General features: G+C 46.8%; 3 protein-coding genes and 1 long non-coding RNA gene across 7 annotated transcripts in view; 2 read left to right on the top strand and 2 right to left on the bottom strand.

Annotated features, from left to right (window-relative positions):
* Positions 1-19,600, bottom strand: part of LOC109521836 (uncharacterized) — a 29,870-nt gene extending 10,270 nt beyond the window's left edge. For 2 of the 3 annotated variants that reach the window (XR_002169439.1, XR_002169438.1), the window contains exons 1-2: positions 19,029-19,336; positions 7,664-7,813 (exon numbers count right to left, since the gene is read on the bottom strand). This is a non-coding gene — a long non-coding RNA (uncharacterized LOC109521836). Of the gene's footprint in view, positions 1-7,663; positions 7,814-19,028; positions 19,337-19,480 lie in introns of those variants that run through there. The other variant, XR_002169440.1, reaches the window with a different exon arrangement.
* Positions 545-4,592, top strand: sox17 (SRY-box transcription factor 17). The gene is made up of 2 exons (XM_019879899.1): positions 545-1,048; positions 3,621-4,592. Exons 1-2 carry the CDS (start codon positions 724-726, stop codon positions 4,391-4,393), a joined length of 1,098 nt encoding a protein of 365 aa, XP_019735458.1. The 5' UTR covers positions 545-723; the 3' UTR covers positions 4,394-4,592.
* LOC109521831 (RP1 axonemal microtubule associated) lies at positions 12,089-19,032 on the top strand. Its single transcript, XM_019879898.1, has 3 exons — positions 12,089-12,740; positions 13,059-13,215; positions 13,477-19,032. The coding sequence occupies exons 1-3, from the start codon at positions 12,111-12,113 to the stop codon at positions 18,417-18,419; spliced, it is 5,730 nt and encodes a 1,909-aa protein (XP_019735457.1). The 5' UTR covers positions 12,089-12,110; the 3' UTR covers positions 18,420-19,032.
* A 172-nt stretch (positions 19,601-19,772) lies between the features above and the next one.
* The window catches only part of vps41 (VPS41 subunit of HOPS complex), a 31,004-nt gene continuing 29,058 nt past the window's right edge, over positions 19,773-21,718 (bottom strand). For both annotated transcript variants that reach the window (XM_019879881.1, XM_019879882.1), the window contains one exon: positions 19,773-21,449. In XM_019879881.1, coding sequence (XP_019735440.1) covers positions 21,281-21,449 — 169 coding nt within the window. In that variant the 3' untranslated portion in view covers positions 19,773-21,280. The remainder of the gene's footprint in view (positions 21,450-21,718) is intronic.

The raw sequence follows: 21,718 nt of genomic DNA, 5'->3' as shown, positions 1-21,718 counted from the left end.
AGATAGATAGATAGATAGATAGATAGATAGATAGATAGATAGATAGATATGCACACACACTGTACACACACAAATCACAAATATACATGCATGCACACAGACAATTGGGTGTTTAGAGAGTGTACACGACTAAACAGTTCCTTTTGATAGAGGGAAAAAAAAAGTGAATGTCAACAAAAAGCAACTTAAATAGGAGTTCACAATATTTTGGTCACGTCACTGAAGTTCAAAATATTAGGACCAGCTCCCCCAGTCGGAAGAGTTCTTTATGACTGCATTACAACCAGAGTTCAGCCTACTGGACGTGTTTATTTCAGATTTCATTCCGCGTTTTTTGTTTAACTCTTTGAACCCGTGTTGTTGTTGTTTTTTTCTTGCAACTGTGCGGTACATGTTAGGTTTTCAGATCAATGCGAGGCATTTACGCGCACCCTTCCAAACAAGGTCAACAGGAGGCAAGTTTTCAACACCTTGCCGAGTTGGAACCACGCCCGACTGCGCGCCGATTGGCTGTCCGCGTTTATAAATAACCCCAACGTGCACGGGGAGTCGGTGAGCTTCCCAGTAGCTTCTCGGTGGATGGGCCGAAACTTTAGAAAGCTTTGCGACTCTTGATTTCGCTACTTGATTTGGCGGGAGAGGGGGGTCGGGGGCAGGGGGGGGGGGTGTTTGGATTTCAACAGTTTCGCTAAAAAAAAAAAAAAAAGGCCGCTGGAAAAAGAGATGAGCAGTCCGGATGCGGGCTACGCCAGCGACGATCAGAACCAGGCAAGGTGCGCGATGTCAGTCATGATGCCTGGGATGGGACACTGCCAGTGGGCCGCCGACCCCCTCAGCCCCCTCGGGGAACCCAAGGCCAAAAGCGAGGCGGCGGCCACCGGCGGGCGCCTCGGAGGCGCGACCGGGGGGAACCAACCGAGTCGCGGCAAGAGTGAGCCCAGGATCCGGCGCCCCATGAACGCTTTCATGGTTTGGGCGAAAGACGAGCGCAAGCGGCTGGCGCAGCAGAACCCGGACCTGCACAACGCCGAACTCAGCAAAATGCTCGGTCAGTCACGCGTGCTCGTTTTTTTTTTTTTTTTTTCTCACCGTCACTCCACAAGTTGATTGGACTTCATTCCACGAGAGTTTCTGCTATTTTGCTTCCGTGTGATTTGGTTTGGGTTGACGGGTTGATTCCATTCAAACAGCGGGGTACTTTCTTATCGAATGCGTTACTTTAAAAATAGCTCGGAATGCAAATATTACGTTTAGTCTATTGAAACATAAGTCCGTCATGTATTCCTTTCACATTTATTGTACATAGTACTTCTTAATACAAACACTATGAGTATCTTTTAATTCATAGGATGGAACTGCACCGATCGTTTCAAACATCAAAGGAGATTTGATGACATTTTTCGTGACCGGGTCAAGAACATCAACATTTCATACTTATACGAATTGATTGCAGCATGATAGGACCTGACGCACACTCACACTTTTCAAGTCCAACACTGCCGTAAATTCTATCAAGATCACACGTTCAGTCAATCGGACGTGCGTGAGTGTGTGTTGAGATCACATAGCTTCCAAATTTCTTTTGTTACATCTTTTGCTTTGATACTGTTGTTCGATGGCACGACCAAGACAACGCAAATGTCATTTCTATGCTGAGCGAGCTCATATTTCCACATTGCATGTCATGAGCCTTTCTTTCATATTTGGCAGTTGGCAACTCAAGGCTGCTTTGAGTTTAAGATTTTCAATTGGGTTGCAAGGCTCAAAAATTCGACCTGACTTTTGTAATTTTCTGTCTTTAAAAAAAATAAATAAATAAAACGTCATAATACTTTCATTCTATTAAAAAAAAAAAAAAGTACAAAAAAATGCATCAACGTCCGAAGCAAATTGAGGACAAAGTCAGCGATTTGCGGCTTTGGTTATACTGGTTGCAGGTGTACATATTTTTATTATTATTTTTTTACCCATATAATACATTTTTATCAACATACTTTTGGAAGCCCCAAGCTACATATTTCAATTTATGTGACACAAAAATGTTGAAACAAGTACAAATACTTTGCTGCTGTATCAAAATAAATTTTCAGGTTCGTGTCCTTGACTCGAGTCTTTTTGGGGACGATTATTTTACTGTCACTCCCTACATTTGAAGATATATGCAGATTTTGTACTCTTGGTCAAAATAGGATGGTTAAATTGTACAATCATTGATTTTGTGACTGCCTATAAAAAAAAAAAAAAAAGTCCTGCTTCTTGTCTTCAAAAATCTGCCGAATGTATTAGGGAAAAAAAATTTGAACAAGGTGGAAACTTTTTCCCCCTTAGTTGTTGCCAAAAACGAATTGTGTGTATTTTGTTGGTCAGCTCACAACGTAAGCAAAACAACGCGACATACACGCCGATGGTTTGATGGCATAAAAGTTGAGCCAAGTCAAACGAGCTTCCACTTAAACCGCGACGTGACACCGTTTTTTTTCTTTTTCTTCTTATCCTTTGCAGTTACAGTACAAGATTATCAGAGTTGATAAATAAGGGATGACCCCATTTTTTACTTTTGTACAGAAATACATTTCAGTCTGTAGTTTGGGACTTTTACTTTAGGATAGGAGTTGAAGCAGCACTTCTATGTTTATCTTTTTCTTTTTACTGAAGTCTACTGAGGTAGCGAGTGTGGTACTTTTGTAACCTTGGGAGGAATATGCTTGGACATTTTTTGAGGCGGACATTAATTTGATTCACTTCAACTCAGTTCCTTTATCACCAAAATGCCAAAAATATGGTGACAAAGCACTTGTTGGGTTGAAACTCCTCAACTTACTCTGTGCTGATGAGATTGTCATGGCAACAGAGACGGGCTGAAATCTCATTAGACATTTGCATTGTGGAAGAGAAACGCAAGGGAGGAAATGAAGAGAATCGAGTATTGGGAAGAGATTGAAACAATTTCATGGCTCAAACACTACAAAGAGAAAAGGCCTCGCAGACTCCGACGTAACAATAAGTGCGAGTCAGCAAGAAAGAGTGCATCAAAAGTTTCGGCTCATTTCACCCAAAACAAGTTCCAAGTGGCTGAAGTGACACAACTGCACGGCTACGTTAACGTCAACATGGTTAGTTCATTAAATACAGCCTAGCGCTGCGATTGTAAACAAGTTAATTCGGACAAAGGGAAGTCTGGTGCACTTCCACTGGCTTTTTTTTTTGAACACGCGGTAACAAAATGGAGTAAAGATGAGCACTTGGTCTCAACTGACTCCATCACTCCACACACACAGTGGCTCAGCGTCGAGCCAGGTAACTGCCCGCCAACTCTGCATTCTCATTTGCTGACATCCACGTCACTCACCAGGTTAGGCCCGCCTTTTAAAGGCACACACATTCAACCTACGGCGTAGACAGCGAGGTTGTGTTCCCAAGTGGATAAGAATACGACCTGCACCTCACATGCATACATTGGAGTATTACTGTATAGCCGCATATATATATATATATATACACACACACTTTTTTTTACTAAATTTACAGCAATTCAAATTTCATTTAAAAATAATGCGAATGAAAAAGAGTGTCAATTGGCGCTTGCCCTTGTGACGTGTTTGGCTGTGTCGTTGGTGCAGGCAAGTCGTGGAAGTCGTTACCGGCGGCAGAAAAGCAGCCGTTTGTTGAGGAGGCCGAGCGCCTGCGAGTTCAACACATGCAGGACCACCCCAACTACAAGTACCGGCCCCGCAGGCGCAAGCAGGTTAAGCGGATTAAGCGGCTCGACTCGGGCTTCCTGCTGCACGGGGCGCCCGGGGACGGGGCGGGGACGGGGGGGCCGGTCTACCACGAGCATCCCGGCTTCCCGCAGATCCCTCATCATCATCATCAGCAGCAGCAGCAGCAGCCACTCGCTCACTACCGCTCGGACCCCCTCGGCGGACCCTCCTACGAGAGCTACAGCCTCCCCACCCCTGACAACTCGCCCTTGGACGCCGTGGACGCCGACTCCATGTTCTTCCCCGCCCAGGAGGACTGTCACATGATGTACGCTTACCACCCGCAGGGTGGCGACTACCAGCACCAGGAGCCCCTCCACCCCCACCACCAGCAGCACCAGCACGCTCCTTACGTGGGGTGCCCCAACCCCTTGACCGTGTACTACGGTCACACCAAGCGGCACCCCGGGGCGGGCCAGCTGTCGCCGCCGCCCGACTGCCAGCCGCACGCGGCGGCCGAGAGCGCCGAGCTGCTCTCCGAGGTGGACCGAAGCGAGTTCGAGCAGTACCTCGGCTCCTCGGCGTACGGCGCCCTGCACGAGGCTGGCGCGCAAGGACCCGAGGGCCTCATATCGTCCGTGTTGTCTGACGCGAGTACGGCCGTCTATTACTGCAGCTATAACAACTCCTAAAACCTCGGCGCCATATTTGACCTTTCACCTCCCTCTTGAACTCCAAGGCCAGACAACTCAAGGACTTTTTTTTCCGAGCAAACGTTGGTTTTTGATATCAAGTCCATTTGTACAGTCACTATTTCAAAGTCTTTGTATGTCATTTAAAAAAAAAAAATACTTTTGCACTTTTGACTAATAAATTTTGCAAACAAATCAATGCTTGTCTCCTCTTCATTGCTTGTGCCGCTAAAGAAAAAAATAAGGCGTGAAATATAGAAAATTGCTCAAGGAGAAAACTGCTGACGAAGACATGTTTCAATGGCTGACTGTCAGTATGGCGTGGGTGAAGGAACAAAACGTTTTTCCTCTTTTGCTAAATAAACATGAAATAAACACATCCCAAAGGTGACGAAGGCTAAAATACCGTCCGTGACCTTTTGATTGCAGTTTGTCGGTCGGGTTAGCGGCGTGGCGTGGGTGAAGGAACAAAACGTTTTTCCTCTTTAGCGAAATAAACGCATCCCAAAGGTGACAACGGCTAAACACCGTCTGTGACCTTTTGATTGCCGTTTGTCGGTCGGGTTAGCGGCATTACGGAAAGACAATGGAAGATGTGACGGGGAATTATGATTATTTTTTTTTACATAAATGTTAATGTGGTTTGAGAATTATGCTGTTCGTCCACTTGCCAAAAGCGGCAACAGATGTAGCCTTGGTGGAGGTCAACGTCGTACTTTTTACACCTTGCATTTGAACGCTTCCTCACTTCTGGGATGTTTTTGTATATTTTACACGCAATTGTTTTTCAATCCGCCTCTCACCTGGAAGCCTGGCGCGGCGCGGCTATTCTCACAGACGGTAGGGGAGGCTGGCCTGGATGCTTCGAGAGGTCATTTGTATGTGTGTGTATGTGAGAGAGTTCCACACGGCGCCTTGCTTTCGCAGCACGAGATGGCAAGTTGACGCGGCGGACATCCTGCCTCGACATGATTCACGCCGGGGGTCGGCGATTTCCACGCTACTCGTACGTGGCCGTTCAACACTGAAGTGGTGTGAAACGAAACGTGTTCATGGAATCGTACGAGTTGGAGAATATGGGCATGTCGTGACAGCAGAATCAAAGCAAGGACGACACAAAGAGTTCCATCAACAACAACAACAACAAAAAATTTTGCGTTGGAAAGGGCTAATTATTATTTTTTGTATTAGATGTCAGCCAGTGGGTAATTGGGTGTATTTACAGGTGACGCTGTCCCGTTTTAAAAATCGATATTTCTTCTGGTTAGAATGGAAGAGGGTCTTCGCTCTGCCCCACTGCTCTCTTTTGAGCTCTTCGGGGGGAGAAAACACGTCGGAGCATTGCGTGCGCGCGTGTGTGTGTGTGTGTGTGTGGCCCGAGGCCGCGCAGGAGAATCCAGTCTAATTGTAGTGAATGCGTTTTCAGTTGAGTCTGCGGCTTGATCCTGCCTGTTGTTGCAACTAACGGCTGCATAACAAGAGGCTCAGGGCCCTGACCCCCCCCGCCCCCCCAGGCCCCCGAGCCACAGCAACGTGGGTGGGGCTCACCTGCGTAAGCAGGCGGAGACGTGAGCTCATCAGGGTCCGATAATTACTGCTGACACTGCAAGGGAAACTGATTTTAACAGGTGATCCAGTTTCTGCTTTCCTAACTCTGAAAAGACATGCTCCTTTTTTTCTTTTTTTTTTACATTGACCTCAATTGAATTTCTTTTTTGCCTGCGAATTCAAATGGAGTTGTTTTCATTTTATTCTTTTTTTTTGTAAATTTATTTTTAAAATGATGTAGATTTTATCATTATTTATACTTTATTACATTTTTTTTGGCTTTTGTACATGGGAACCCTGACATTTAAAAAAAAAAAATTCACAATATTGCTTGTCTGTTTATACATATGGGTGTGTGTAGAGAAAAGGGGGTGCGCCAACTCTATAGGGATGCTGAAGGGGCGTGTGATGAGTAAGATATGAGACCTCCGGGGAGTGACATAAGGAGACATTTTAACTTGTTTTGGGTGCATATGTAGGGCAGTGGGAAAATGAAGTGAGAAAGTGATGCGCTTATGATGCAGACTTGTGCATGGCATGTTTCACTTCCAGTATATAGCCGCAAAGATGACAAAATGAAGACAGTGCCCGCTACCTGTTTGATTGACCATTGTGCGCATATTTCGGAAGATATTTTTGCACTCGCCCACGTGGGTGCGCGTGTGATGGAATCGGGAGGAAAATAAACGATGGAGTCAGCGTGTGACTAAATTTAGCGTGCATAACAAGTGGACACGGGTGCGCGGCTCACACCATAAAAGCGATGGTTGGGGCGGCATTCGCGCGGATTAGCGAGCCCCTTTGGACGCACCCCTCCCTCAGCTGCAGCTGTCCCAAAAGGCTACTTGTGCAATCTACCATCAATAACTTAATCAGCGAACACCTGCCTGCGCACCCCCCAACACCCAGTGACCTTTAAAACATCTTTCCAGAACCCAATTGCTTTTCGCTATGGAGATCAATAACCAGAAGGAAGATAGGTACACGATATGTACAAAAGGATTGGCACACATGATTTGATCCATAATATATCACAAAGGGGTTGGACGGACTCCCTCGCTCTGGTACGCACCTTAAGAAAAAAAAATCATAAAATTTCCTGCCACTTTCACTTCCTGAGGTTCCTTTTTTTTTTTTTTTTAAATCCATGCATGCCATTCAACATCCCAACCAGGTGACTCAGCGCACCCCCTCTGCCTTTTCCTTTTTTTGGGGGTGGGTGCTGTAACTGGAGGAGCTTTGGTAGCTTGCCCAGAGGCGGCGCAGGCCTCCAATGATCTGCCGCTCACCCCCCCGTGGAATTCGGGCGGTGCAAGCAAACAAACGAGTGAGTCAGATGACGACACCGGTTTCCTGCACGGCCGACGTGCTCCACCTTCTCCCAGCTGCTCGCTCGTCGGACCCCCGGCCGGCGTACCACCTTCTCGTTTGAAGGCAGACGCCGGCCGGGACCAAACAATGGGTGTGACTCAGCCGCGGGAAAAGGAAAACAATCGCTCACGCGAGTGAATCAGGCATCAAGGATGCTGCGAGGGCGACGCGTCACACCAACTGTTACTCAACCCAAAAACACGACGCGACCCGATGCGACGCCGCTTGCGGGGCAAAAGTTCATACATTTAAAAAATAACATTTTCATTGATGTGGAGCTACCTCAAGCCACGACGTGTGGTGTGTGTGTGTGTGTGTGTGTGTGTGTGTGTGTGTGTGTGTGTGTGCCACCTGTCTCCACTTCCGCTGGACGCGCATGAAAGACGGTCTGAGAACATCCTGTCATCGGGCATGTCCAACAGGAAGCGTTGCTCTGTGAAATTCGCACCCCTTGTTGCTTATTTTGGGGGGGAGGTTGATGGCCAGTAAGTTGCGCTTTCCCTAAAAAAACAAAACAAAAATTAAAATGTAAGAATCACGGGAAAATCTATGGGAGGTGTCACTGTTTGTGGTGCCCTTGGTCAAATGGCTCAGTAGTGTTCTTCGCATCTTAGTCACATATCAGGACATATCATGAATCATTTTTTTAAGTTATCAAAGTGTTTTGTCTTTTGTGTTGACCTTTGTGTTTTTTTTGCCTGGCTTGAATTGAAGGTTTTGGTTTTGCAGCGCCTGCAAATGATGGGCTTGCAGTGCCCGCTGGCGCCACTGGGGGGCGTTAGCTGAGCACACTTGTTTGACCCGCTTAGGACAAGACGTTTGCAACTTACACTTCCCTCTCAAAGGTAAAGTGTCATTTTTTCCCCCCTGCACCACAACTGGTACTCATAGTCTCAAATTTATTTGAGAGTCTTTTTTTTTTCCTCTGACGAGCCTGAAATGACTAAACCGCATTGGAATTTGATTGAGAAACAGGAAAGGTACCTTTCTTCTTCCACAAGGCAGTCGCAGGACTGTCTGAAGATGGACTGCGATCGCGAGGCATGATCGTCTCATGGCTGCTGTGCGCACCTTTGCCACCAGGCGGCACTAGAACACAGACACACAAACTCAGTTCTGAAGAAGAATTTTTCCCTGGTTTGCACTATTTGTTGGTTCCATCCTTTTGAAATTAGGCTCCCCCTTCACGATCCCCAACTTTGCAAAGCCGTGCGCCCCCTCTGTGGCATGAGATTACGACGGCGTACCCGTCACAAGATTGCTGACTTTGGGGAAATCAGCGCTCGTGTCACAAGCTTTTGTTGTGGGCTTGCAGGAAGGTCAAGGCCTCGTCAGAAAGTGCATGTCAGAAAGCGAGCCAACCCTGCACTATCGGTATTGTGTTCCATTGCGTGCGTGCGCGTGAGCGAGCGTGTGCGTAGGGTAGCGGGCAGCAAGGAGGAGCGCCAGTTTCGGCCCCCATGTCGCCGCAATCAAGGCGACACGGCCGGCTCGGGCGGATAAATCACTCCTCGCCAGGCCGCCGTTGGCCGTCGGAGGGAGGACGCGTGCATTCTGCGCATGCTGCCCTTCAGATTGATTTCACCGCGAGGCACTTTGATGGGGTGCACAAAAGCATTCTTGAAAAAGACATTCATTAGCTATTAGCGACTTACAACATGCTACATAAGCAGCTCATACAATAAAAAAATCATGTGCTGTTAGCATGTCAGGAATATGCAAGCAATTGGGTGCTGGTTAGCTGTGTCATTCGTTCTCTTTGTTCATCTGTTGCTTTTAGCATCATAAATCCTACAAGAGGCTGGAAATCACTCAAAGGGAGGAAATAAAACAGGAGGTGAGGACAAGTTGAAAGCATGTGAAGGGAACGGTTGCCTAATTGAACAACGGTGCTCTCGGCAGAGGAGTGCTGAGCGATTTACGGCATGCTTATCTCCTCTGGAGAAAAAAAAAATAAAAATCCGGTTTTAAAAACGAACGGTCGCCATGCAGCTGCAAGGCTTTCTAATTGAATTCTGGGGAAATCCCTGGAGGAATGTGAACTCTGGAGAGGCTGCTGCGGCGGCGACAACGCGACAGATGCCGGCCATCCGCCGCGTTACGCTCGCGGCCGCCACGCGCAACAAGATGCCGGGCCGGGCGACGTGGCAGCAGCTGCACGCCACCGCGACCGATTTAGCCCCAGCGTACATTTTTCCCCATTAACAGGCGAGGTTGGAAGCTCGCGTGGCGCCAATTAGCCGTCGCCCGCCCTAAAAATAGGCGCCAGGCGGCCTTGGGGATTGATGCACGGGCGAGCGGCCCGTTCACGTGCGATGACGACAGAGGGAAAAATTGGAAAAAGGACAGCGCCGGCGTCACCCGCCGCCTCACTTGCATGCTACGCGCTGACCTCCAACAGGGAAACTTGGAGGTCCTTTCAAAGAAATAAATACAGAAATTTGGTGGAAATTTCACATTTACATCGGGCAGAAAATCAGAAAAGCAGTGTTCACGGGCTTTCACAAAACTTTCCATACGACTGCGGCGGTGCTCTCCACCGCCGCCCAAAAATTGAACGTGGCAATTGGTTTATGATGGCTTGCAGTCGGGGGTTCCGATCTATGAGTTGCCCCAGTGTCTTATCTTTGTGCTTGTGGAATGGGGAGTGACATGCAGACGACGTGTTTACTCTGGGGGGGGCTTCCTCTATATCCCCCCCGCCCCCTGCGATTTCCCGTCTTGGAACTTTTGGCATTTGTGTGCCCGGTGTTGTTTTGGGAAGGGGGTCACGAGCTCGGCATTCCTCGCTTCTTTTCCACTTGCACGTGGGAGTCGCGGTCTTATCTTTTACGCGCCTTTTCCTGCGCTGATGGGCATGTTGCAAAAAAAAAAAAAACTTCTGTGCTCAGGGGGCCACGTTGTGGTTTGGCTCGCGTCATCTGGACGGGAGCTCATTTCAAGTACGGGACTTATTAAAATCTGTCATTTATTTTGCAGTTCAGTCAAACGTCCTCATCGTTCAGGGTGAGCTTGCGACATATTCATCGGCTGATCATTTACTCAATTTGACGGATTATTTGATCAAATGATGTCGTTGCTCCATTGCATTCACGGTTTGTGGGAGGGACAAAAAGTCACGGCTGCCATCACACAAATAGCATGGTTCCTTTTTGGCCGGCCATTATGCAACATGCGCTAAGCTAACGGAGGAAGTGGCAGGCGCGTGCGTGCGGTTGAGAACTAATTTTCTATTGCCTGCCTGGGCGGGTTTGGGGGGGGGCAAAACCAAGTGTTGGGCGGCACGCCGGCCCTTCATCACACCAACAAACGAGCCAGGCTGGCCTCTCGACGCTTGCCGTAATTGATGCCAGCTCACCGCAACATTATAAATATAAAGCCTCCCTTCATGCCACCCTTGATTCCTTCCATCATCCATTCTTTTTCTCCCATATGACAAAACCCGTGCAGTGGCAAATTTTGCTGTTGGCCTGACGGAGAGGCTTCACCGTCATTTAGTGGGCGTCTTCTCGCAGGGTCTTGCGAGTGAACAATCCCTTAATCCTCATTATGCGAGAGCTTCTCAATGAGATTAGACCCACCCCGCACAAATGCCACCGCGCACTCTTGTTTGCCACATTAGCATCCGTCCGTGTGTGCGGCCAATTTTTTTTTTTTTGAAGGTGCCACTACAACCACAGGAGCGCAAAGACTTGTGAGTCCAAGTTGACTACATGTACGGGTTTGGTGGTGATACCTACGTGTATACATGACGACGATGGCCCAGCATGCTTTGCACTAGCTTCGGGGGATTAGCGCCGAGCAAAGATTAAGCAAATTAGCTGCGCCGGTGTGGCCCGAAATAAGCAGTTGCCACGGAAGCCAACCGGGCAGAAGTTGGGATGTAGAGCACTGTGGTCTTTTGAGCCTCCAAAACAAGCAGTTTCACCATGACAACCTAGGTGAGTTTTGGATTCTTGTTATGGATGTTGGGGGATGATTTGGAGTATACTGTAAATCCACCACAAATCATCGGACAAGTGAATTTGAAAAATGACTGTTTTTTGATGAAGACGTTAAATTCTGAATTCTGACCCGAACATTTGTCTTTGTGGTTTGAAATGCCTTGTTCCTGTTGGAAATGTGAACGAAAAACATTGAAGCCGTGCAAGATGCCAGGTGGCCTAATATGTTTGTTGAGCACCGTGGGTATTTTTAGCTGCCGTTCTCAAGTCAATTAGAGCTGCGAGCAGTGACGAGTGGGCCCTCCGTGCGCTCTTCTGATTGAAACATCTACCCAATTTCAAGTTTTGTAGTGAATCTGATCCAGACGGCTTTTTAAAAAAAATGCATTTCAAAGCATCTTTTCATGGAATTTAGCTCAAAATTTCACACTGGCAAGTCAAACTGGTGTGGGTGGGCTGTTTTTTTTTCTTCTAACTTTACAGGTGGTGCCAAAATTTTTAAGGCAGGGTCAGCCAGCCAGTAGAAAAAAAAGGAACAATGGCACCCTATAGTTAAAAACTTGGTCGTGAGACTGATATTGCTAGTAAGTATCCGGACGAGAAATCTCCAAGTTCTTTGCTCGTGTTTTGTTGAGGGGTGTTGCTGGGTTGGTACCAGTAAGCGGGAAAATCACGTTTGCGTCGTTCCCAGAAATCCGTTCAAGTCGTCATTTGACGTTCGTGCCTCTTTCAAGTAAACACCATATGTTGGCCTAACGCGAGGCACGTGCTTGCGCATCATTGAGTTAATTCTGACACCTTTGTATTATCGAACCCCAAGTTCAACTGACTCCCTCTCACAGTGAATCACAGTGATGAACGAGTCAGGCCCTCGCAAGATCCTCCCTGACCAGTCGTCGGAGAGTCTGCGCACCATCGGCACCTCCCGCCATGCGAGCGTCACCAACCCCATTCTGTCCAAGCGGGTGTGCTTCTACAAGAGCGGCGATCCCCAGTTCAGTGGCCTGCGCATGGTGGTCAACAACCGCTCCTTTAAAACCTTCGACGCCCTCCTGGACAGCCTGTCCAAGAAGGTACCGCTGCCGTTTGGGGTGAGGAATATCACCACCCCGCGGGGGGTCCATGCCATCAACACGCTGGACGAGCTGGAGGATGGCAAGTCCTACATCTGCTCTGACAACCGCAAGGTAAAGCCCATCAATCTGGCACTGGCCAGGAGGAAGCTGGCGCCCTGGTACCACGCCAGGCCAGTGAGCTCCCGCCGCCGGAACTTGCAGTGGGCCAGGTCCTTCCCTGGACGGCAGGAACCCATGCTTGTGCACACGCCAAAGAGACTGGCGGTCTTTCGGAATGGAGACCCCTCAGTCAAGCACACGGTGGTGTTGCAAAAGAGGAGTGCGACGACCTTTGAGTGGATTCTGGAATATATTTCAGAGATGATGCAGTTCCATGTGGTGAAGCTACATACGACTGATGGCAGACGCGTAAGTGCATCCAAAAATGTTCCCCTGTGGTGAGTGAGCAGCATGATCGACCCATATAGGACTTTCTTAGCACTCCCCTGTAAATGGCTGGCCCATAAAGGGAAAGTCTTAAGCTTCTTTAGCAGCCACCCTAATCCCCACACTGCATTTAGGTATACTGCCATGTAAGGCAACTGGTCAGGGATCTGTTTTCCACTGACAAGATCCTAGTGACATGCACAACAATAATGCTTGTGGCGCCATAGGAATTTTTTCAATGAAATCAGTCCCGCTGTTTTACACTTCCTGAAAGTGAGACTTTTTTTCCGTTCGCCGAAGGTGGAGGGGCTCGCAAGCTTGATCTTGTGCTCCGGCGTGGTGGTGGCGGCGGGCAAAGAGCAATTCAGACCTGCAAACTACAACGCCCAAAAGTCGCCGGGATCCATAAGGCCACCCGGCAACCGGATGAGCGTCAGGAGACTGAAGGCTATGCACCGTAAGTTCAATTCGCTTCGACTTGGTAGGGCCTTCAGTCATGTGACCAGTGTAATCTACCTAGTATCACAGGATAAAGCCTGAGAAGTGCTGATGTGATTTTATCATGCGTAGATGACCTACATACGGCACCTGTGAAGCTGACTACTCAGAGACACACCATCTTTTTAATTGGTGTCCTCTCTTCTTCTTTCATGACTCATCTCCATTGCTGCATGAAATCCTTTGACAATTTTTCCCCCGCCGCTTCATGGGTGAGAAGGCAAAAAGAAGTCGCCGTCATATGGGTCCAAGTCAAGAAACTTCTCCACGTCCTCTGAGCGCTACATCGTGAACAAGATTCACAATTCCCTCATGGAAAGCTCGTGCGACCTTCCCAGCCACCCCGCCAACTCCGTCGGATACGAGTCTGGACATGTAGCTGCCGAAACCCAGGGCGGGGAGCTGAACTATGCGCAGCCTGATGAGGACGACATTGAAAAGTCCTTTCGGGTGAACCAAGATGGTAGTATGACAGTGGAAATGAGGGTGCGCTTGACCGTCAAGGAAGAGGAGACCCTACACTGGACGACCACCTTAATGCGCTCCAGCATGGCCAATCATCTTAACATGGACTGTTTGCAAGAACCGCAGTTGGAGCAGGACGTCTCTCCCGCCACGCCAGATCTACAAGACCTTATCTCCTCCAATGACACCATCAACAAGGATGAATCCAAAGACGACCACGACGAGAATCCGCCGTCACTGGGCAACAGGGTTTTAAGTCTAAGCAGCTACGAAGAGGACACTGTCGAAATCCAGGCAACGTCTCCCAGGAGAGCGCCAACCCCGGGACATACACAAATCAGAAACAAGCATGCTTCAATGGAGAGCGTTGGATCTTACTCTTACCGAGAAGAGACAGAAAACGGAGCCTTGACAGAGCAATACTGCGTTGTCAGGCAGAGCAGCACCAGGCCAATACCCAAACCAAGAAGGCTCAGCTCGATGGACGCTAACAGCATGAACAACGCATCATATAAATCGGCTGAAATCATGCATATGGAATCCAGCGGGGAGGAGATCACTGAGACGGTCTTGCATATTTATGAACAGCAAACTTGCCAGGATAATTACAACGCAAACGTGGGTTCATTTTATCGACCCGCTACTTCAGAAACAAGACACCTTCACAGAAATGACGTCTTTGAACACGAGTCCTGGGAACCCTCAACAGCCTCTGAATCTATTAACATCTGGAATGCTGGGAACAAGCTAGCAACATCACATTTCCCTTCTGCTAAGCATGGCAGAGTAAAAGCGACACAGGCAGCCAAGTCCGCCAAAGGCAAAGAAAAACAACCTCGGCCTAAGACCAGAAGGAGCCCCAAAGTAAGAAACAAAAGTATGAGACGTCTTCTGTCGCCTGGTAAAAGGCAGAGAGAAAACGGATCGGGAGATATGAAGAAACGCAAGAAAGCTACACCATTCTCGAACAAAGGGTTCATCAGGAAGATTTACGGGAATAAATTAATACCAGCAAAAAGCCCAGTAAAGCTCAAAAGGAGAATGACAAAAAATCTGGCGCGGAACGGTGGGGCAAAGAACTCAAAGCAATCAGATAAAACGCACCCAAAAACACTCCAGAACCCAAATTTAAGTGAGGCACGGAGAGTGCTGACCCGACAGACGTCGGTACATCGAGATGAGCATCGTGATGTGAGCGAGCTAATATCCCCGCCTGCTTTTGACTTCTGCAGCTCAGTTGCAAATGAATATGTTCAGAAGTGGCTGGAGAAAGTGCCTATTAAACAACATACTGACTGCCTGAGAAAGACCAACGGGACAGAAAATCGGGGACTTGTTCCTGCTGCTGTGCTGCAGAATGTCAGAGAATTAACAACACAAACATTGCCTGAGGATTTACGGGTAACTTCTGTCAGAGATCGAATCCAGTCCTTGGAGAACAACATGGTTCCATCAAATCATCAGACAAATGGCGAAGGAATAAAAGCTCAGCCTAAAACCGACAAGAAAATGCCACCTGTCAGCGCACCCAAAACTCATGACGGACTTCAAGAGAATTCTGATGTTCTTTCATCAAATTTCTTTCTACCGCCTTCACCCAAAGAGAAAAGGCCGGAAGCATCAGATCAAGAATATCACATGGCCTGCAGCCCAAAGTGCGTGCAGCCAGAACTGAGAAGTCAAACGTCGGATAATCGCCCGCCATCTGCCCAGGCTTTACTGCATGCCCAGCACGTCATGAAAATCACTCAACTGCTGGAGGCTGAGGTTTCAAAGGAGCTGGAAACATTATCAAGATCTACGTCTATCAAAAGGGCACCTTTGGTCAGTAATGTGTCTCTGGAAAGGAAAATGTCCCTCAGAAAGTCGAGTATGGAAAAATTTACCATATGTAACAATGAAGAGCAACAGCAATCACTCTTGGATATTAAGAGCAACTCTTCCGTGTCTTCAAATAGTCTTCACTCAGAAGAGAGGCTGTCCTCATTCAGTGTGCCATCGGATGAGGTTCCAAATAATATGCCACTGCCCAGGCCAAAAATCAGGGACAGTTCAAAATCAAAATCCAAAAATGCCACTCCTGAGCTTTCCAAAAGGTCCCAATCATTACAGTGCCATGCAAATGTCAGCCCCATGCCAAACAAAAGGCAGACGCAGTCAAGATCCGAACAATGGAAACAGACCGCACCTTCCAAATCGTTGGACCTGGCATCGCCTCCACTCAGACCCAAGTCCAAAAGAAGGATGCTGTCCAGAAATTTGTCGGCAGATTCAGGTGTAAGAAAAACACCATCTTTGAGAAAGCAGCTAAACTCTCTCCAGGCCATAAAACCGTCAGCCTGTACTTTTGTAAGTGCTAAAGAGACCGATGAGCTCCAAAAGCAAGACCAAGTGAAATCCACAACTGACACAAAAGTAAAAGCACAGCTGCCAAACAGTGTCGACCGGCCAAACATGGGACCCGTCCTTGAGAGCGTTTGCTTCTCTATCAGGTCTATACGGCTTATCGCCCAAAGCCAATCGTGCTTGGAAAAGTCCAACAGTGGGCGAGACTTCTCCTGTCACGTGGCCACCACGTTTGGCTCCTCATCCAAAGTTTTCCTGACGTTCTTGTCCATCATGGCCCTGAAAGACAGCATTGCCAACCTCTATTTGGACCAGGTGAAGGTGAATGATGTGAGCTCTGCTGAGGCATTGAGAATGATCGACTCCCTGAGGGAAATCACTAGCGTGGAGGACAGCCACCGGTTAGAAGAAAGTCTGTCGGCTTTATGGAAGTCGGCTTCGAGACACATCCTGGACAGCTGGTGGGACTTCCAGTTGCTCGTTGACACATATCCAGAGGAACGGGCCATTGATGACCTAATTGAAGGGTTTGACATACCCCAGATCCTTAAAGAAGAACTTGTGTCTCTCTCAGCTGGTTCCGTCAGCGCGAGTCAAGAGAAGCCGAAGGCTAATTCTGAGGGCTGCAGTTCCGGGACTGAGGAACGTAATGATGAGTTGACATATAATGTTGAAGAACAGCAGAAATTGAACCCGGACCACGCATCACATGCTGCTGTGGAACGATGCCCGGAAGAGAAATATGAGGACAAGACACACGGCGATGACTGTTATGTGGAACTGAATCCCAGCAGGAAGGCAAGTTCAGAAAAAGAGCTCCCAGAAACCGAAGGCATAATGCAGAATCTGGATGAAGCTCAATCAGAGGTTGAGGACAAAGGATTGAAGGTTATTGTAGAGAAAAGGCAATCTGGACGGGACAAAGAGAATGAGGAAGAACTCAGAAATGAGACATGGAATATACCGGACCACAAAAGACAAATTTGTGACCGCGATCCAGAGAGATACCATCCACAGGATCCAGCCGATGATGAGAGCGGCAACAACCTGAGTGGTTGTGACAACCAAGCAGAGTCGTCGGCGCTCGAATACCACCAAATCCAAAGCTCGGATGAGGAAGAGTTGAGCTTCTCTGAGAAAACGTCAGGCTCAGAGGAGGAATGTGGCTCTTTAGCGGAATACCAAGCCCCTGTGACGGACACAAAATGTGACAAAGTGGAAGTTGCCAAAGACCTGTCTGACGAAGAGACTTCCAAGCCTGTCGCGGTCAGGGTGAGTCTTCTGGAGAAGCAGGCTGCTGATGCGCAGAAGACACGGAACAACAAAGAACACAACAAAAAAGTCTCGCTTTTATCCGAAGAGTCCATTGAAAGATTTCAGCAGTGCAGCCAATTCGCCCCGCCGTCATCACTATCCTTCAGCTACGACTCCAGCGGTGTGGCAACCCTGGAGCCTGAAGGCAACAGGGTCAAGTTCATAAGGGAAATGTTCCTGGCAAAAAGTTTCACAGATAATAGAAAGCAGAGCCTGCCCTCTGAGATGTCAGAAAGTGGCGGCTATGAGACACGAACGTCGAGTGAGCAGTCAAGCAGTGAAGAAGATCCGGCACGGAAGTCCATCACCAAAGGCTTCGTGAGGAGAACAATCGAAAGGCTTTACGGGAAGACCACTGCTGTCGAGAGACCCCCATCGGCCCCCAGAACCAAAAAGAAGCACTCCAACATTTTCCTGCCTTTTCATACAGCAAGATGCAAAGCGGCGTCTGAGTTGTCTTACTTCAACTCTACAGATGCTTTGGACACCTTGACCGAGGCCACCCGCTGCATCGCATTCAACGCACAAGTCGGACCTGGTGACAGCGTTGCCATCGACGACGGACGATGGCTCATCAGGGAGAACACACTCATCCGGAAATCTGTTTCCGACCCGACCGGAATCAACACGAACCTGGTCAACTCCGCCCATGATGAAGACGGCTGCGGGGACACGCAAGAGGACACTCCCTACTCCCTTTTTAGCATCACGTCCGAGCCAGAAGACCACAAAAAATCCAAAAGGTGCACCTATTTCTCTTTGCCGCACACCAGCGACTCGGAGGTGTGTCACGATGAACCGAGCGCCCAGGAGTCAAAACCGGAGAGCGTTGCTAAAATGAGGCCCGAGAGAAATGGCTCTGCTGTCGGGATGCAGGACAACAAAGTGCACCCGTTGGTGGAGCCCCCGGCAGACGGTGAGGGAGTAGTCGTGGAACAGCCCAAGAAAGGACACGGAGTGGTCACCCGAAGCCTCCAGGAGCCAGACGTGTTGGATCTGTTATACAACTTTTGCGGTGAAAACTGTCCCATCTTGTGAAGGACTGACTCATGAATATCATCTTTGGTGCCTATGTTTTTTTTTTTGTTTTTTTTTTTAATGTTCCCATAGCCTTGGGCATATATTGTTGACTGCGAGCAGACTGCATTATTTTATTTTCCATTTTAAATGTCTTCCTGTTGACACAAAGGCATTTAGTTCCCCTAAAGTACCAAATGTTTATCGCCTCAAAACCAAGGCATCCAACCGACATTTCTTTTTCTCGTGCTGTTACACCACCAATGTCAACATTCAGCACTTCCAGTGCATCGAGTGTAAATATAGATGGCCGTTTTTGTTTTGTTTCTGTTCACGGTTTTTACCCGTCATCAGGACAGAAGCTCTGGGATTAATTAGTGTAATCTGCTTTTAAAGCTCTTAAGAGAGAGACCAAGTCCCAGCAGCTGTCAGATGTCAGGGCAGGAGGTGCAGCTATGATGTGACCTAACGTTCGGTCACAATGTACAGTATGTTTTTCCTACGTCATAGTTTGTAAAGCGGGGGTATACGCACACACACCGATTTTGAACATCCTCACAGATTTGTCTTTTTTTTTAAATATGAGAGACCACAAAACATGACAAACAAAATCACCAAGTGTATACTTACTGATTTTAGCATGTGTGGTATCTTCCAGATGACCAAGACAGCACACCACGCACATAACTTTATCTAGCGCAGTGCCAGGATTGGCTTGTGAGAGGCAGCATGGTGGCACACGGAATCCAGACCACTGCAAAACACAAAGTAGTTAAAGTAGCTGTAGAAGAAATACATTGATGATCAGCTATCAACTTTTATCGCAAGGGAACGGAAATGCCCAATTATTGGCATGTGTGAAACCCTCGTAAGTGTTACTGAACAGATTGTGCTTAGCTAAAATTGTGAGTTTTACTGGTTGAAAATGTGGCAGCTGTGATGACTTTGTGTCTTTTAACTCTTGTGGAAACATTAAAAAAAGTGTATTTCCAAATGTATGCCCTCAAGTCATTTACCATGTGTCAACATCACAGTCACCCCCACAGATGCTCAGCCAGTGAGGGTTTGTCCTAAAAGTTTACCTTGGTTTTTTTTTGACCTGCCCTGATCACTATCACCTCTCCCAGCTTGAGGAAGCGTTTTTTTTGTTGTTCCAAGCTTGTTTTCGCGAGTGTTGAGGCGGCCCGTGTTGTGACAGGAGCGTGAAGGAATGTACTAAGAGAAGAAAAAACAAAACATGTCACTTACTGTCACACTCACTAAATGCTTGGAATACTTAAAAGGAAAATGTACATCACCAGCCACTAGGTGTCACTGCTCATCCCGGTCTTCTGTGCATCACTGGATTAAGAAAATGGGCAGGCATAGGCTGCAATGCTTTTACAGTTTATTATTTAAATATATGTTTACAACTTTTGGTATAAATCTCATCTATGCACAAAGTCATACGAGGGAGGGCGGGTAGCTTTGAGGAATTTCCACAATTGTTTATTATAAATGTTAGACTACGCATTTATCTACATGACCATTTCTCATATAGTACAGTGTAAGTTAAGGAAAAAGAGGTGCTGTGTGCTATGTAAAAAAAAAAAAAAAAAAGAAAGAAAGCCACCGTTAATTAAAATCAGGCACAACATCAAAGCAAAATGGACAGCCTGTTGGAAATTAGAAAAGGAAAAAAAACACCTTATAATTCAGGTTCCAATGCCCCGCCGCCTTAATGGCGAACAGTGTATGGCTCACTTTTGAATAACAACAAGCAAAAATGTAGTCTTAAAAAAGTAATTAAAAAACAAAGGCCCAAGTTACAGTTCTCAACATTTCTTCAGATATTTGGATACAAAATACTCACATTGTTCGTTTGAAATGTAGTGACACACTTTGATGGAGGGAGTAAAAGGGTCTAAAAGTGAGCAGCCACTGATGGGGAATCACCATGTACTTGATCACATATTAATGGATGGGAATAAAATTCAAAACAAACAAACTAACGATGACACGATTCATTTTCACCGAAGTAGTTTTAGGGCCTCACTGAAGAAAAAAAAATACTACAAGATTAAAGTTGGATTAAAAAAATTAATGTTTGAGAGAAATCCAGCATCATATTTTCAAAATAAAATTGGTTACATTATGAGAATAAACTAGTAATGTTTTCAAGACAAAGTCTTTTTTGAGCTAGTCTAATTTTCAAGAGAGAAAGTCGTACATTTTCCAAATTGAAATCATAATATCACAAGAAATACGTTGGACATTTACAAGATGAAAAAAAAAATTAAAGTTTTCAAGATCAAACTCATATTTCGAGAAGAACGTGGTCGGTTTTCAAGCTTGGCATAGTTGAGCTGGTCAAATTCATTCATTGTCCCAACTGCTTTTCAAACTAAAAAGTTAAACAGTCATTATTTTTGAACAAAAACTGATGCATATGTTTGAGATAAAGGTCAAATTTTTCACATTAGTTACAGTATATCACAACAAAGTCAAGTTTGAGAAAACAAGTAGTACATTTGAGTTGTATATCTTCGAGATTAAAGCAGTCATATAATGGGGGGTGGGGGGGGGGTGATTGGGGGTTAAAATGTTTTCCTGAAATAACGTATATTTTCAACAGAAAACTTATAGTATAGTTTGGAGTTTTACCTCCAAAATCCTTGAATCTTGTAGTGTGATTATTTTTTTCTTTTCAGCGGCATTGCCCCAATACTCCTTTGGTCGTTTCCACTTGAGGTTGCTTCAAATTAAATCCGATTTTTGCAAGTCAATTGTAAATGTGTTCATCCTGAGGTTGGAACCAAGGCGTGTCCATTTTGCGGGGAGGCAAACAGAGGTCCATCAGACGTCTTTTGGTGAGGGCGAGTCCTCGCCTCCAGCCTCGAACGTCATACAGAGTCAGACTTGGGCTGTTGAGAGTGTGTGCTGCTGACAAAGTTGTATACCAAAAACTGTGAGGTGCCAAAGTAGTGCGTGGCGAAGAGCTTGCCGTCGGGCGTCGGGTCCGAGAAGGCGATCTCATCTTTGCTCAGGTACGAACCGTAGATGAAGTTGTTCCTGTGCAATGAAAGAAAAGAAGCGGCTTTTAAATCTGAAACATCTTCTGATAAAATGAGTGAATGGAAGTAGCGGTTGCACAAAAACACTGACCTGGTCAGATTGACCCGCAACGGTTTTTGGTGAGCTTGTGAAATAAATTTAACCCATCTAAAATACAGAATTCAAGCCAAAAAAAAAAAAAAAAAAACTAAACAAAAACCAAAAAAAAAGGGAAAAAAAATTTTGGATGTTAAAAAAAAAAGTAGGGGTAAGACAAAAAAGTAGTA

The sequence above is a fragment of the Hippocampus comes genome, unplaced genomic scaffold, assembly GCF_001891065.2.
Source record: "Hippocampus comes isolate QL1 unplaced genomic scaffold, H_comes_QL1_v1.1 scaffold446, whole genome shotgun sequence".
Classification (NCBI taxonomy): Eukaryota; Metazoa; Chordata; class Actinopteri; order Syngnathiformes; family Syngnathidae; genus Hippocampus; species Hippocampus comes.
The sequence above is the reverse complement of the archived record's forward strand: the minus strand, read 5'-3'. Positions and strand labels throughout refer to the sequence as shown.

Bases quoted from the DNA above. Each gene is read 5' to 3' on its own strand.
- sox17 (XM_019879899.1), top strand. From the start codon at position 724: ATGAGCAGTCCGGATGCGGGCTACGCCAGCGACGATCAGAACCAGGCA. The intron at 1,049-3,620 runs GTCAGTCACGCG...TCGTTGGTGCAG, and splicing joins CGAACTCAGCAAAATGCTCG to GCAAGTCGTGGAAGTCGTTA.
- LOC109521831 (XM_019879898.1), top strand. From the start codon at position 12,111: ATGAACGAGTCAGGCCCTCGCAAGATCCTCCCTGACCAGTCGTCGGAG. The intron at 12,741-13,058 runs GTAAGTGCATCC...CGTTCGCCGAAG, and splicing joins ATACGACTGATGGCAGACGC to GTGGAGGGGCTCGCAAGCTT. The intron at 13,216-13,476 runs GTAAGTTCAATT...ATGGGTGAGAAG, and splicing joins GAGACTGAAGGCTATGCACC to GCAAAAAGAAGTCGCCGTCA.